This window comes from Chiloscyllium plagiosum, chromosome 23 (genome assembly GCF_004010195.1).
Source record: "Chiloscyllium plagiosum isolate BGI_BamShark_2017 chromosome 23, ASM401019v2, whole genome shotgun sequence".
Classification (NCBI taxonomy): domain Eukaryota; kingdom Metazoa; phylum Chordata; class Chondrichthyes; order Orectolobiformes; family Hemiscylliidae; genus Chiloscyllium; species Chiloscyllium plagiosum.
In genome coordinates this window covers 27,754,526-27,770,809 of record NC_057732.1, presented here as the reverse complement: position 1 = coordinate 27,770,809, position 16,284 = coordinate 27,754,526, and the positions used below count along the sequence as shown (strand labels likewise).

The 16,284-nt window shown below is 38.8% G+C and overlaps 1 protein-coding gene across 1 annotated transcript; it reads right to left on the bottom strand.

Moving 5' to 3' along the window:
• Positions 1-713: 713 nt before the first annotated feature.
• On the bottom strand, positions 714-16,026 carry selenoo1 (selenoprotein O1). The gene is made up of 9 exons (XM_043713751.1): positions 15,194-16,026; positions 13,666-13,869; positions 13,368-13,548; positions 12,055-12,185; positions 8,479-8,759; positions 7,768-7,924; positions 5,929-6,114; positions 4,621-4,774; positions 714-2,357 (listed from the first exon to the last, which is right to left on the bottom strand). The coding sequence occupies exons 1-9, from the start codon at positions 15,730-15,732 to the stop codon at positions 2,172-2,174; spliced, it is 2,019 nt and encodes a 672-aa protein (XP_043569686.1). The 5' UTR covers positions 15,733-16,026; the 3' UTR covers positions 714-2,171.
• Between the last annotated feature and the right edge of the window lie 258 nt (positions 16,027-16,284).

Sequence of the window (16,284 nt, the reverse complement as noted above, 5' to 3'; positions counted from 1 at the left end):
GAATTTAGAACTATGGATTACCTAATTAAAACCAGGGGTCACCTATAAAGAAATGAAGCTTTCTTTCCCCCCTCTGAGGGGCTTTGGAATGCTCTCCTGAAAAGGTGACTGAAGGTAAGCCCTTGGATACTTTGAAGAGAGAGGTAACACATTCTTGTTATGTAAAGGATGAGGAGGTTATCAGGGTTAGACAGGAATGTAGATTTTAGATTGCAGATCAGCTATGATCTTATTGAATGGCAGAGCAGGCTCAAAGGGCTGATTGGTCTATGTCTGCTCCCAATTCCTTGGTATGTCAGCGTCAACATCTACTTAAGCATAACTGGTGTACTTGCGTCGTGCCGCATGTGTCAGGCTATGGCTAGCAACTTCAGCTGAATTGGTGTCATCTAAGCTCAAGTTCAAGGCCCCTGACAGTATCACTTAAGTTAATATAATATAATATCGGGAGAATATTGCATTGTCCAAGATGCCATATTTCAGCTGAGATAACCCCTCTCTTTTTTGGCTGTATCCAGAAGAATACATTACAAACATTCATCTGTCAAAGAATACCATGAAAATACAGATTGGCTGAAGCTTCTTCTTCTGTCACAACAGTGATTACACTTCTAAAGTACTTCGTTGAGGATGGACAGCAGTTCGGAATGTTCAGAGCTATGTAAAAGGTGATTGTGTGTAGATGCACCTAAACATATAAAATCATCTCCTCCTTTTACCATTCATCTTAATGACTTTATTATTATATTGCAAGAAACAGAATACACTGCCAATTTGTATACATTTTAAAATTCATCAGATTTGCATTCAATTTTTTACTATTAAAAAACATGATCAAAACAATGAATATATAAAATTATTCCTCAAGAAAGTGTAGTGCAAATGATTATTCAAAGAATAAAAGCTTAAACTGTGCGTTAACATTTCGTGCAACAGTTTCCACATCATACAAAAATAGCTCAATACATTAGAGTTGATATTTTTGTATTCATTTTAACAGATTTTATCTGGAGATCTTACGTTTCAAACTTCACAGAGCAGCACCACTGCCTGGTAATCAATAGTCCGAAAATCCATCAGAGCACTGTTTCATTATTGAAACAACATTAACATGGAACTACTTTAAATTAAGAACTAACTTTCAAGAAACTACTAGCACAGTTCCAGTAAATAAAACAGCCTTCTCATGAATATGTTGCCATTGCAAATTCACCATTTACCACAATTCACCTGTGGTAAACTAAATCTTACAATCTACACTTGAGTGGGTCAATGTCACTTACACCAGCAGCACTACTAAGCTACACTTGTTTACAAATGCACTGTCAACCACTTGTGCTTGTTTCACCTATTTTTATAATGTCACACTTTTTTGTATAAATATATATGTCAGCTGCCTTTGTACTTAAAGACTGCATCAGACACAGCAAAAGTGATGGTCTATTTTCTGCCAGCTGCACAAAATGAAATTGTCCATTCAAGACATGATCTGTTAATATCATTAAAGTAACCTATTTTTATAAAAGGGATATAATGCAGGTCTACCTGTATTAGCATTGCCACTTTTAGGCATGTTGTTTAAGTAGTATACCCTTCCTTAAAAACCAAAAGAACTGCAGAAGCTGTAAATCAGAAACAAAAACAAAAGTTACTGAAAAAGCTCAGAAGGTTTAGTAGCACCACTGAAGAGAAATCAGAGCTGACATTTTTGTGTGTGGTGACCCTTGTTAAAGAGGGTCACTCGAACGTTAACCTCGATTTCTCTGCAATGATGCTGCCAGACCTGTTGAGCTTTTTCAGTAATTTCTGTTTCTGTATCCTTCCTTAAACTTTTGTTGCTTTAGCTCGCAGTAAAGATAATTCCACAATAATTAGTACTAAATCTCAACATCTCTCTTTAACAATGTTTTAAAGTGTAAAAGTAACAAATCAGGCAAGCATTTGCTGTTATACAAAATTAATTGCACAGTTTCTCTTTTTGCACCATTTAGCTATTGTTTTAGAACCTTAATTCATAATTTCATCATATCACAATGGGGTGTAGGGAACTCAATACTCAGTCCTGCTCTTCACAAAGGTAGATCTCCAAATAACATCTGTTGTGAGGAAATAATAGCACTCATCATTTACCTTGGTTTGGCTTCATTTAAGCAGAAGCCAAAACAAGGTGTTTATGAAGATCAGGTAACTAAAAGCTTCCTTGCCCAGTCAGGTGGTTTACTGTGGTAAGGCATTCTCTCATTGCTTAATGAACCACAAGTTGTTGTTGTAGCCTCTGCTGGTGCTTCTTGTACTACGTTATCCACACAGGGTTCTTCATTGTATGGATGCTCCAAGAGCTTTAGAACTTGTCTAACCTAAGCGAATAAGATAGAGATTATTGAACAATTTAAAAATGGCAATAATCCTAATCACTATGTCTGATTAGTAAATTTAAGCTATCCATCGGAGTTTTGTGCTGCTGTCACTTAGCAACTGAATTAGCCGAAGTAACAGTTTGTAACAGCTAAAGTGCAAGGTGGGAGAATTATTTATTTGCATCATATAAATCAAATCAAAAGGAAACACAATCTTAGAGTCTGAATATTTGTTGGTGACTGTTTAAATATAACCCAACAAAAATGGAAAGTGTTGATCCCAGTAATCTACAAACAGGACTCATATTTTGGATTTTTTAAAAAGTTTCAATTTATGGGGAGGCAGGGAAAGAATGTGAAACTCAGCCCACAACCTAATCAGCCAGGGTCTTGTTAGATGTCAATGCAGGTTCAAGAAACCTTTTGACATATTCTTTTATATGAGGGATAAGGAGGTAGCTGCAGAAAAGTTTGCGTACAATGTTTTTCAGCGGCAAATATTTTCATTCTTCTTCCATTAGCATGACAACTTATCTAAACGTAGAGATTCCTCAGCAGATAAAGAACATTTTCCTGAAAATCTTTTGGAATCTCAACACGTCTGACCAGGATTCTTAGACAGTGACTGACTCAGTCACAAAATTAAAAGGAAATCAGGTAAGAAATATGACTATTAAAGAGAGTTAATGGAATCAGTTCCTGAACACACAAGTAGCATGCAATCAAAGAAAGCCCAATATAAAACCTTAGCAAATTTGTGAGTTATTAATTGGAATCATTGCTGGCTGCAGGAAATGCATATTTTGGGGAAAAAAAATTATATCAGTATAAAAAACAGCTTTAATTGAATTCAGAGTTCCACTACAACTTAAAAAGATGGACAAAAGATTGTATAGTAAACGTTTGGGAGATGCAGACTACCTGTGCATAACTTGGATTTTGGCATCTTTGTAGAATCTCAGAAAAAGAGCTATCATAGATCGATTAGAAGGCATGAAGGGGAGTCAGGAAGGACAAACTGGTTTGTATAAAGTACCGATTAATATCTTGCGTATTATGTACAATTCGGAGTTCGAAAACACTTGCATTATATTCATTGGAGTTTAGAAGAATGAGTAGTGGAACTCAAAAGCCCTCAAATTTTTAACAGGACCAGACAGGGTAAATTCAATAAGATGTTCCTGATGACTGGGGAGCCTAGAACCTGGGATCACAATCTAAGAATATAGGATAAGCTATTTATGACTGAGATGAGGAGAAATTTCTTCACTCAGAGTGGTGAGGCTGTGGAAATCTCTGCCACAGAAAGCAGTTGAGGGCAAAATATTGGATGTTTTCAAAGAGGAGATAAGACATAGTTCCTAGGGCTAAAGGGATCAAAGGGAATGGGGTGAAAGCAGGTATGGGATACTAAGTTGAAGGACTTGGTGGCCTATTCATGTTTCTATTTGCTATGTCTAGGTTTCTAAGTTTCCTTTAGAGGTAATGCAAATGAGAGGATTGGTGATCTCGCTAATGAAGGACAAAAGGTACATAACAACAATGACAACTGAAAAAAGAAAGCAACTTAGAGCTGATTATATTGAAGTGTTTAAGATCGAAAGGTAATAGACAAGCTCACCCAGAACATGTTTTTTTCCTGAAGTGTGTTAACATTTGAGTAATCAGTTAATATGGAACATAACTTTAGGGGAATATTCTACCGAAAGGATCCTTCCAAGTTTCAAGAAAGTAACATGATTATCCACAATTAGAATTTCAAGAAAGACTTATGCATTAGAGTTGAGGATATCTCAATATGCTTTATAGCACATGAAATACCTTTGAAATGTAATCATTGTTGTAACATAGCAAATGAAGTATTGAAGCTTATAAAGGATAAAGTGGAACACGGAGTCTATGACCTTTGGGCAGGTCAAATTGATCCTTATTGTTCCTGTAAGCAAGTGATGAAAAAGGCAGAAATTTAAATACAAGAAATAATTAATATTTCAGAGCATTCATCTTTCATGAATGATGTTTTTGGTCCCCAGAGGAATTTACTGAAGGACTTGCTTCTGAGCTGTAAATATCTTGCAAGATATTCTAAGTGTTTCATGAAAAAGGGACTTAATTAAAATTAAATCGAATGGGTCTTAATAGAAATTTAAAGTAAGAATGTGATTCTTCCTCAGCCATTCATTTGCAAAGAGTTTTCTCACTGCCACTTGCCTCCCTCCAATACACACACACACACACGATTGTGGCACATAAATTCACCCACCTCTGAGAAATCGCCATTCTCTGCAGCAGTGATTGCATTCTGCGCAATGTAATTTCTCAGAATAAATTTAGGGTTGTTTGAATTCATCACCTTCACACGTTCAGTATTTAGGTCAGCAACATCAACATCTTTTGCTTCATCCTCCAAACGAGACCTGAAAGGAAACAAATAAACAGATATGTGACTTTTTTCAAGCATATCATCACACAAAGACCAAAGCTGAATATTCTTTAAATACAAACTCAGTATCTTGAAATTTCAAACAGGTCAGAAAGGGGACCATCTGTCACCAGCACAGGAGTGTTAATATGGAAATAATATCTCATTGTAATGCTCAACATTATACAAACAAACAGGAGAATTTTTTTAAAAATACAAAAATGAACATTCATGGGAATTTAAGTTTCTATTAGATTAGATTCCCTACAGTGTGGAGACAGGCTCTTTGGCCCAACCAGTCCACACTGTCCCTCCAAAAAGTAACCCACCCAGACCCATTTCCCTCTGACTAATGCACCTAACACTATGGGCAATTTACCATGGCCAATTCATCTGACCTGCACATCATTGGACTGTGGGAGGAAACCTGAGCAAACCCATGCAGTCACGGGGAGAATGTGCAAACTCCACCCAGACAGTCGCCCGAGGATGGAATCGAACCTGGGACCCTGGTGCTATCAGGCAGCAGTGCAAAGCACTGGGCCACTGTGCTGATTACAAAATGAAAAACTTATAATTTGTTTCAGTGTCATCTTTTGAGCTTGGTAAACATTAACCATATTTTATTTTTATTTGTACAGAATGTACCACACAAATAACAAATACATGAGACACAAATGATAATTTACTCAAAAGATCACCAACACCAAGAATTTACAAAACATACATCTGCAGGAATACATACAGTTGCTGTATTTTTATACTCAATATTCGTCTTTGTTTCAGTTCTGACTTGATCTGGAGTTCAGTTCTGTGGATGCAGAGAGATCTGGGCACTTTCCCCAACTGGTCTTTCTCTAATCTCTAGTGAGTAACAGCAGGGAATCTGACAATTCAATCGTGTTCTGAATCAATGAATGAACAATTTACCACCGGTGTGTCTCAATAGGAAACAAGCCAACAACCAAGTTAATTTCCTCCCCAAACCGCTTGAGACCAACAGCAGTATTCTATATCATTCCATCAAACACATAAAAACAGAAATCACTATTCTGCAGTGTGCAGCTTAGTGCCATTCTAGGTAGTGTCTTCAAGTAAGAGTTGGGAGAAATCCATAAAAGTTATTTTCCACAAATTGCAATTTCTAACCTGTACTTTTGTAGCCAGTCTGTCCATGCTTTCCTGTGTTTACTTAGTAGTTCTTCATTGGTCATCTCTTCCAACTCAGAGAATAGTTCTATGCGATTCAACTCTCTAGTAATTTCTTCTTTGTTGCCAAGCAAATCAAAGAGCTGCGAGCTGGACTGGGACAGTGCCAGCAACATGGACAGCTGCCTGTACAGGATGAGTGTGTAATGTCATAATCTGAATAAATAAAATCTAGCTCATAACTAATAAAAAAGGCCGATGAAACACGCCACAGGGGAGTGACCGCAGTGCACTATTACCAGAATTATTTTCAATGGAGACATGGCTGCTACAGTCTTCACTTAGCTGGGCACAAATGAATTAAAACAATTAATACATTAGAATTAATAAACTGTTTATGTATGGCAAATTGCAAAAACTTAATATTTATAGTACATAAAACCATTCTTAAACTTCAAAACATTTTGAGGTTGTAACATAGGTCACAAAGGCTCCTAAAATGGACGTTTGTGTAATTGTGGACAAATGTCAGCAGACCACTGCAGATAGAACACTGATGGATAGTTGCTGCCCACTTAAACCCGATACTCCAATGTATACAAGTATTGAGAATATTTCAGTGTTGCAATTTATCATTCACTGTCACCTTTCACTACTATTCTGCAACTTATTTATTAGATCAAGAAAAGTCAATTGCATGAAATAGCTTTTATTACTTAGGTCATACTTGACAAATGGCAACAAAAATATAGCAATCCTTCAATGTATTATTCCTAAATAAAAAGCAGCTAAATGAAAACGTGTTAAACAAAACCACTGTCAAAATAAATGCTGGGCTAATGCATTGAGTCTCCAGGTTGTTGGAGACTGGATATGTAACTAAAGATGTTCTGACCAAGATGGGAATTGTCTGGGAAGTTTCAACGTGCAATAGGTAATTTCCCTGCTCCCTGGAATTATCTCGAAGTACCCAACTTGGAATTAAGGTTGGAGTTTCTGTACAGATCCAAAATACTAACATCGATAGATACCAGGAAACACTGGACAGATTAAAACCTAGACCAACACCTTGGTAACTATAGAACTACCAATCCCTCCCAACAATGTAATCACACTGCTCCCCCACCAATCAGACTCCTGAGTGATCCCACTGCCCGGCTGGACCTGACCAGACCAGATTACTACCCAATCAGACTACCCTCCCAATGTGACCTAACTACTTCCCAACTCACTTATCACCCACACCATATCCACCTTATCTTACACAGCAGGAGTGTGACGAAGTGGTAGCAAGGTGGGGAAAGCAATGAGTTAGGAGGACGAGCAGAGGGGAAACATGGCAGCTTGTTTCATCTTATGAAAGATATGTTCATTCACTGCGGTAAAATAAAAAGGTGCTATTGGACGAAGTCACTAATTTGCCAACTTCACTATCATCAAAACTCACTCATGGAATCTGCTTTAGTTGTGGGACACAAGATAGCTTTAATCTGCAAACTACTTATGACTAAGATAGGAAGAGTTTTTAAAATTAGCATTTTATAAATAAACCTTCTAGAAATCTAAAGCTCATTTCATAGTTTAGTTTTTGAAACATAGAACAAAGAAAATTTACAGCCCAGGAACAGGCCCTTCTGCACTCCAAGCCTGAGCCAATCCAAATACACTGTCTAAACCTGTCGGTTAATTCCTAAGCATCTGTATTCCTCTGCTCCCCATCTACTCATGAATCTGTCCAGACGCATCTTAAATGAATCTACCGTGCCTCCCCTACCACCTCTGCTGGCAACGCGTTCCGAACACCCACCACCCATTAAATAATGCATTAAATATTCTTACCGTGGATCCATTCTTGGTTTGGAAGCCAGTTTTAGCTCTTCCAGCGACGCACATTGAGCAATCAGCTTCTCAAGAAATTCTTCCAACGTAAAATGGGTGGAAACACCAGGAACTGGAAATTCACTCAACAAACGGAAAGTGTTTGTAAAATCGGCACCTGAACAGAAAGAAATTAAGTTATTGAATGTGTGGTTTTAGTTCATTGAATTCTCATTCTCTGTGCAAATATCACAATAAACGTGAAAAAATTCCAATTATTACATTAACCTGGTTACAGTTAGGAGACCAGACAATTTACATATGATCATATATAGTGGCATTAGGGATTGAGGAGGATTTCTCAATGGCACAAACAAGACATGAAATTTCTGGCTCTTATGACTGAATGCCAAGCATTCTGTTTCTGTATTCACTCACTCTCTGTTTTGAATTATTTCAAGCCTCCTTTCTGTATTTTTCTGCAGTTCTCCTTCAAGGTAGGAGACTATTAAAGATAGAATGATGGGTTTGCAATAATGTTTTGAAATTACAGACTGGATTAAGAATTGTTTAGATTGAGAAAAGTGATTATCAAGTACAGTATTTTGTGTATAATGAATGATTTTGATATAGGCTTAGTGGTAATGCTTTCAAAATTTGAAATTATACCAAATCTTAGAGCATAGTTAATTCTTAAAAAGACCAGAGAAAGCTTCCAACTTTCATACTAACCCGTTGTCTGGAAAACATGCAACAGCTCAGAAGCTAATTCTTTATCCTCTGCCTTCTCACATCGCAGAAGTCCCAATTTCTTTCTCATTTTTTGCAGATAGTGTTGCTCAAACACCATGTTATATTCCTCTTCTATGATAGACTGACTGTCCTCCAGGGGCAGCTCAGGAACCAAAGCCTCAGCCAGTTTACTTAGATTCCACTTACAGATTTCAGGTTGACGGTTGTATGCATAACGGCCTCTATTATCAGAACCATTACATATATAATCTGGATCAAACCTTTAATGGTTGGAAGGAGAAATGGGTCGTTACACAGGAAATGTTGGGAGCATTTAATGTTAAACTGAGAGTGCAATATTTCACTAAATTAAACTATTAACATACCAAGGTAACTTGCACATTGAAAAGTAATAACGCTTCATGTATAAAAAGTTTTAAATAGATGCACAAATGCCTATTGTTATGGACCAGGCCAGACCCCCTCAAAACATTTCAAGATATATAGCCCGGATCCTAACTGTACTAGTAGTTTTAAGCAGGTGTACAGTGGATATTCTAGGAGTGATGCAACTGGCTCAATCACTTTGTTTTAAACAAAACAGTTTATTTGTAAGAAATGAAACAGTAAAAACAGAATATGGAATAAGTTGAGTATTTAAAAACCCAGTTGTCTCAATTGCAAGTTATGATGCTGTTTGAAATCCCTGCAACAATCCCCATAAGAGAGGGAGGGGCGAGAGCGAGAGAGAGAGAGAAAAAAAAGAGAGAGAGGAGAAGAGAGAGAAGAGAAGAGAGAGGAGAAGAGAGAGGAGAAGAAGAATGTTGAACAACCAAATGTATGCCATTTTTGTATTCATTTTCATTTGTACCATACATCTACAATAAATTTCAATCATTTGTTCTGAAATTTTTGAGTTTTGATTACAGAAAACCTAGGATCAACTTTTCCACAAGGTATGTGTAAAATTACACTTTTTATGCTGAAAATCTTGGGGTTGACATTGACATGAGGATATACAATGTTTCCAAAATTATTACCTACCTTCTTCATTGAATGAACTCGTCAACTTAGTGTCAAATTACAGGACCCATGTCTATCAGGAATTGGGTTCAGTTACTCCAACTCAGCAGCAAGTTATGAAAACAAACCTTAGAACTGTTTTCTCAATAATGCAAAGGAGGTCAATAGACAATCTAATAAAAGTTTACAATACTAAGTTTAATGTAAGTGATGATACTTAGATGGCAACAAATGAATACAAAATTTACATGATCTCAAAAAGAATGCAATTAGAATGTGCAACACTGCCACATACCACTGCTGAAGTACCATTAAGACAAAGTATTAAAAATTGCAGAGAGTGAACAGGATAATTTGAACTAGGTTATGTGGTGCACATGGAGAAAAAGAACAGATTCAATGAGTCAATTTCCTAATCCTGTAATAGAATACCAACCCAAGCTTAACTAAACTTCCAACAGAGCTAAATTACTTAAATTATATCAACCAGGTGAATCACTGCAGGAGTTTAGATTAGATTAGATTACATTACAGTGTGGAAACAGGCCCTTCGGCCCAACAAGTCCACACCGACCCGCCGAAGCGAAACCCACCCATACCCCTACATTTACCCCTTACCTAACACTACGGGCAATTTAGCATGGCCAATTCACCTGACCCTGCACATCTTTTGGACTGTGGGAGGAAACCGGAGCACCCGGAGGAAACCCACGCAGACACGGGGAGAACGTGCAAACTCCACACAGTCAGTCGCCTGAGGCGGGAATTGAACCCGGGTCTCAGGCGCTGTGAGGCAGCAGTGCTAACCACTGTGCCACCGTGCGAGTTCTTTCTAAAGTCAGTGCAAAAGTGCTCTGTTAATGATCACATTTGCTACAGCAATATTTTTGGATGTCAGAAAAGAGAAAAGTTTTTTAAAAAAACTGAATAGCAATAGGAGCTCTATCAGATTTCAATTCCCTCAATTTTAGTTTCCTCCCTTATTAGTCATTCATCATCCTCTCCCTTTGCATGAGTATCCTCACTTTCTATGGTAAAGACCAAGGTGAAATAGTAAATTAGCAGTTCGACCATGTCCTCAATACAGAAACAGCTCCATAACAAACTTCTTCCTCTGAAGCTGTACTAACTTTGGGAAATATTGTGCCCTAGGTCCATAACCAAGAAATAGGGGTACTAAATAAACATGTTACAGACAGGGCATTCAGTAGTATGAGATAAGAGTACAAAATGGTAGGGAATTATATTTCCACCTAGCTGTCAAGTTCTTCAATATTTTCACTCTTTGCTGTTCCGCTATATTTACTGAGAAATGGTATGATTGTCCACACAAATTCAGCAAAACCAAAACTGATAATTACAACTGCACTGGTCCAACTGACGAGAGAATTTTTTTGAAAACAGATAAATAGATTATTAAATATAAATAAAATCCTGCAATGTATCTCAATGTGTTTTTTTCTTGTTGTGGCAGCCCAATTAAGTTGATGTTCGGGCTTTAATCAGAGATGACTGCCTGTCAGAGTGGTGCTAACCATTAGTTGGAAGTTCAACAATGCATAGGGAATTCCACACTCGATAGTCCATAATTCAATAAGACAAGATGGTTAATTGTTAGGCTGGAGGCCTAGATACTTGATGCAGAAGATGGAAATTTTGTTCATAGAAAATGCACAATTGCTTCTGAAGAGTGTCTTATGTACTGGACACATGGACTAAGTTATAGTACCTATGTTCAGTCTTCTATAACATTGTACATTGATACTCCAATATACTGTACCATTTAAATAAGGAGCTACTATGAACATTACAAAGTGAATATGCTCCAACTACTATTTTCTTTTTCTTAAAAAAAGAGGTTGAGCAGCTCGGTTTAATAAAAGTTTTGTGAAAGTCCAAAGGAAGTCGGAGTGTTTTCGTTTTTACTAGGTCTAAAACCGGTACATACAATATCTAACATCGTCATACTCAACAGGAATTCAGATTCAGTGGAACAAAGTAAATGATAGCTATTTAGTATTTTCTGTAGTCCTATGTAAAATTCTTGAAGTGATGAGCTGGTGACGCAGTCTAGAGTGGGCATGTGTCGAATCGCAAGATGTTGAAATTCACAAAGGAAGAAAAAGATTTTTCAAAACAAAGACAAAAAGACAGATATGTAAACAGTGTCGAAATGTCCATCAATCTGTCTGACTAACAGCACAAACATCAGCCGAGAAGAGACCACAGCAGAAACATTTTCATCTCAGCTGACAGTGCAGCACAAAGGCAGAAACAGAAGATAAGAACTGTAAAATATTTTCTAATGCAATACTCATTGCCAAGGTTAATACAAAATCCCCTACAGTGTGGATGTAGGCCATTTGGCCCATCAAGTCCACACCACCCCTCTGAAGGTTACAACAGAATCACTGGGCTACCCCAACATGACACGTTGTACAACACTGAACCATTACCAGGTCTGTTGACAATATCTATTTGGCAACTCTATTTGAGACAAAGTTTTAACCCTGTAAAATTATAAATGATTTGTTGCATTCAAACTCCAGATACCTGTCCATGAAGCCAAATGGACCATAGTCAATGGTGAGCCCTACAACGCTCATGTTGTCTGTATTTAGTACACCATGACAAAATCCAACACATTGCCACTCAGCAACCAGTCTGGCTGTCCTCTTGGTTAGCTGTAGGTTTGATAAAAAAAGTGTCTCTTTTAGATGAATAAAAATGATTTTCAGATATGTTGTTGCATAATAAATACATTTTTAAATGTACCCAAGTTCTGTAAATTCAATGAACATAATTATATTTTCCGTTTGTGTTCAAGATGTAACATAAACCTTGGGAAAGCAAACGAAGACAACATTTGTTTTCGCTTTCATTCACTATGAATAATGTTTCATACTTAGCAAAATCAATTTTAACTGAAATAATCATGTGTAAAATGAAGGGTCAAAGTAACAATGGGACACCTTGAGTTTACATTAATTGCTTTACATTAGCACATTTAAAATGTTATATTGATATAAATGATGAACTCAAATCATAATTGCATCCTAAATATAAGCAATTTTAATTAGTATTGAAGCCACAAATACTTTAAAAAACAATAAAATTGAAGGACCTGGCAGTAAGTAACTTGCAGGGAAGAATCAAGGTCATTCAAGACGTGTATGAAATATTTTGAACGTGTATTGTGGTGTTCTAGATGTGTAGACGTTTGTCAAGATAGAAAGATGCTGCTGCTATAGACAAAATAATTGATCTTCATTGCAATGGAGGCGTGAATTTGGGTTTATCAATGCACTAGTTATTGGCAAGTATTATTATATGCTATCTTTTCATTTAGCGCAATAATGATTGGAATTGACAAAGTAGTGTTATAGATTTCAGGCTCAACTGTCATGACATGCATAATTCTACATTATTGGATCACCTCCAGAAATAAAAACAAACATTCAGGGCTGACTGTTCTATCTTTCCTAAATGTTATTTTTTTCCTTCTTTCTGGTCTTTTCAGAAACCTTTGACCTTTATATCACGCATATTGAATGGAACCTGGATGGATGTTGCCCTTCTTAATGCAAAGGCACAGACATTCCCATAATGATATCCAGCTGAGAGATCAGTTAACTAACGAGACCATCAATCAAACTTGAAACATTCCTGAACCGTTTAATTCCAATTTGCAATGTGCATTATAGTGCATACTCATATACAGTTAGAAATAACAAAACCTACAAAAGGGTAAAAAAAAAATTCAGATCTACTCTGGATAGCGGTAGCTTGCACCGAATTGGCAGTATGATACACGGTGGTAAAAAGCAATTTGTGAACATCCAGTTATTTGTTTCAGATGTTCTTACCTCTCTGAAGAAAGCAGCATTTCGCAGCACCGAGTTTTGGAAATGCGCACTCTGAATTTCTGGGTAAAACGTCCCAACGACATAGTCGAGCATTTGAATTCGAATATCATTTCTACCACAACTAGGTCCCTTTCTACCTGTATACTCATCTGTAGGCTTAAAGATCTCAAAGGATCCAAATCTGATTTTAAAGAGTAAACAAAATATATTTACTTGTAGTTATGGAATCAAGAGAAACTTTAATATTTGACAGATTCTAATATACATGTATCAGACCAAAAACAAAAATCCCCATTACCGTAAAAATGTAGGAGCAATACGAAGAACAACAGTGCATTTTTCATATTTTGGATGTCCATCATAGAACACATCCCTGACGACTTTAGAATCTGATGTAACACAAGTTCCCCCTCGTGTTGTTGGAATTCCCAGATGGAACATGGCCTCACTACAAAGAAATTCTCTTACACTGGAGCGAAGCACCTTTCGACCATCTGATTGCCTGTCAAAAATAAATTTGCACATAATCCATACAATGAACTGCACAACATTCAAATGCAAAATTACTATGTAAATTGTAATTATGGTGTCATATGGCCACACAAATTTGTAATATGTTTGTGCTTAAAACAAATGCATTGTGTGCCAACGATTTATATATCATTTTAACAAAGCAAAACATACCTGGACAAAACCCGAATTAAATGAAGTCAAATGGCAATGTTTTAAAGGTTGGTTCAAGAGTTGAGTTAATGCCGTGGGTTTTCATGGAAGAGGAAGTGGACAGGCTGAAGTGCTTCAGCACAGAATCCCAGAGTGCTAGGTGGTGGAACATAATGGCATCAGAAGACACACAAGTGATGTTACTGGGGTGAGAGGTGATGCAATTCTGCCAAAATCTAGAACACGTTCACGATGAAAGGTGAAGAGGGGCTGTCAGGTTTGGTATTACACATCACTCATGGATTCTGTATTTCTATTGCACCGTGCACTTTTACATGCATGTTGTAGTCTGAAGCTATAGATGGTGATGGTAGAAGCTCCAACTTTGTTTCCAAAACAGGGTTAACCTGGAATCACTCCTGCTCTTAATTCCTCCCATTGGTGTGTGTTGGAAGGATTAGGTTCATTAATATGAATGCACCTTCCCGGCAGCCATCAAGCTCTGAAGCTTCTAGCTCAAAGACCAGTGTAGTCCCCTGTGGCTTCCCCAGTAGAGCTGGAGCAGGCAGCAGTAATGCCAATGCAAGGAAAGCAAGCATTTTAAATTAAAGGCCCAGAAATGCAGGGTGGTCAGGGTTTAACGGTAGAATAATACATTGTGCCCTAAACTCTGTACACTTGTCTGGAATAGAAACTCGACTACAGGATAATTACTAGGCGAAAGGGAGGACTGCAGATGCTGGAGATTAGAGTCAAGAGTGTGGTGCTGGAAAAGCACAGCAGGTCAGGCAGCATCTGAGGAGCAGGAAAATCGACCTTTCGGTCAAAAGCCCTTCATCAGGAATGCGGCAGGATAATTACTCACCAGGAGAAGTTAAAATTTTACCAGGGTGTCACAAACATTAACAAAGTATTCAAAGCATTAAAAAAAATTGGTATTGTACTTTTTTTAAAAAAAGTGGAAAATAGGTATGGAGGAAGAAAAAGGAAGGAATTTAGTTTTGAGTGAAGCTCAGAGTCGCTCCTTACACTGGGGGCTACAAGCCCCAATAGATCTTTGCAATAGGCCTCCAAGAGTCAGTAAAAAGGCCTGAGAGAGAGCAGAGCCGGCCTTTCAGAGCGATTCCAGGTTGTGAAACAGGCGGGCGGCTTGTGTTCCTGACCTGGAGTAAGGGGTAGGTCCAGCTCCTTTGATCTGTAGCTCCCACCTCTGTCCTTGGCTGCTAACCACCTCGCCCAGGTACATCGCTGCTCCATCCCCCAGCTGCCCGGCGAAGTTGCCGAACTGGTGGCCGCAGTAGCAGTGGGCGGCGGGCTCGGAGCCCGGCAGCTCCCGGTTGCCGCTGAAGTAGTCGGCCAGCTCCTGCTCCTGCTCCGAGCTCTGCAGCTCGTCCCCCTGCAGCCCCAGGAGTCCCAGGGCCGGCAGCGAGCAGGCGACGAGCCGGGGTCGCTGGACGGGCGCCGGGCGGACCCTGGAGAAGCAGGCGGCCGGTACCTGGCGGGAGCCGCCCTCCTGGGACGGGTCCAGGGGCAGCGAGCGCAGAGCCAGGTTGTCGAAAGGCAGGCTCCCCAGGCTCACTCTGCCGCTGCCCCCCAGAGCCATAGCCTGGGCTGCCGCCACTGTCAGCCCCCTGCCGCGCTGTGCAGACTGAAAGGAAAGGCCAGCAGTAACAGTGAGACAGCGAGTTACACTCCCTGCCATACACAGCAACAAAGTAACCTCGGGGCTGGGCTTAATGCCATCAGAAACAACCCCGGATACATTCCCTTCCGAGGTAACCTCACTCCTGCACTATTACAAACTCGCCAAGCGGTGGAGCAGCTCCTCCTTCCCTGTTGCTCTGTATCAGTGTGCTGCTTCGTCACGTTGGGGGGAAGTTTTGAGCCATTTGTTTTTTTTTCACTTCGTTCCTGATTAATGGAGTTGGCGCTCTCTGCGCCCAACTGAACCCACGCTTCCCAAAGAAACAATCCTCTCGCTGAGGTTTCCCACTCAGTCAAGGTGGGGGGAAGGGGAGAAGGAGGAGGAAAGCTTGCATTTATGTGGTTAAAAAATCACACAACACCAGGTTATAGTCCAACAGGTTTAATTGACACTCTGCACTCACCACGCACACACACTTTCTCACACTCACAACCCCCACCCCAGACAGACACACACACAGACAGACGAAGACCCACATGCACACATATATATTGTGTGTGGTGATTTTTCTTTGGTACTTTCAGAGTTACATTGCACTTTGCTCAAAAA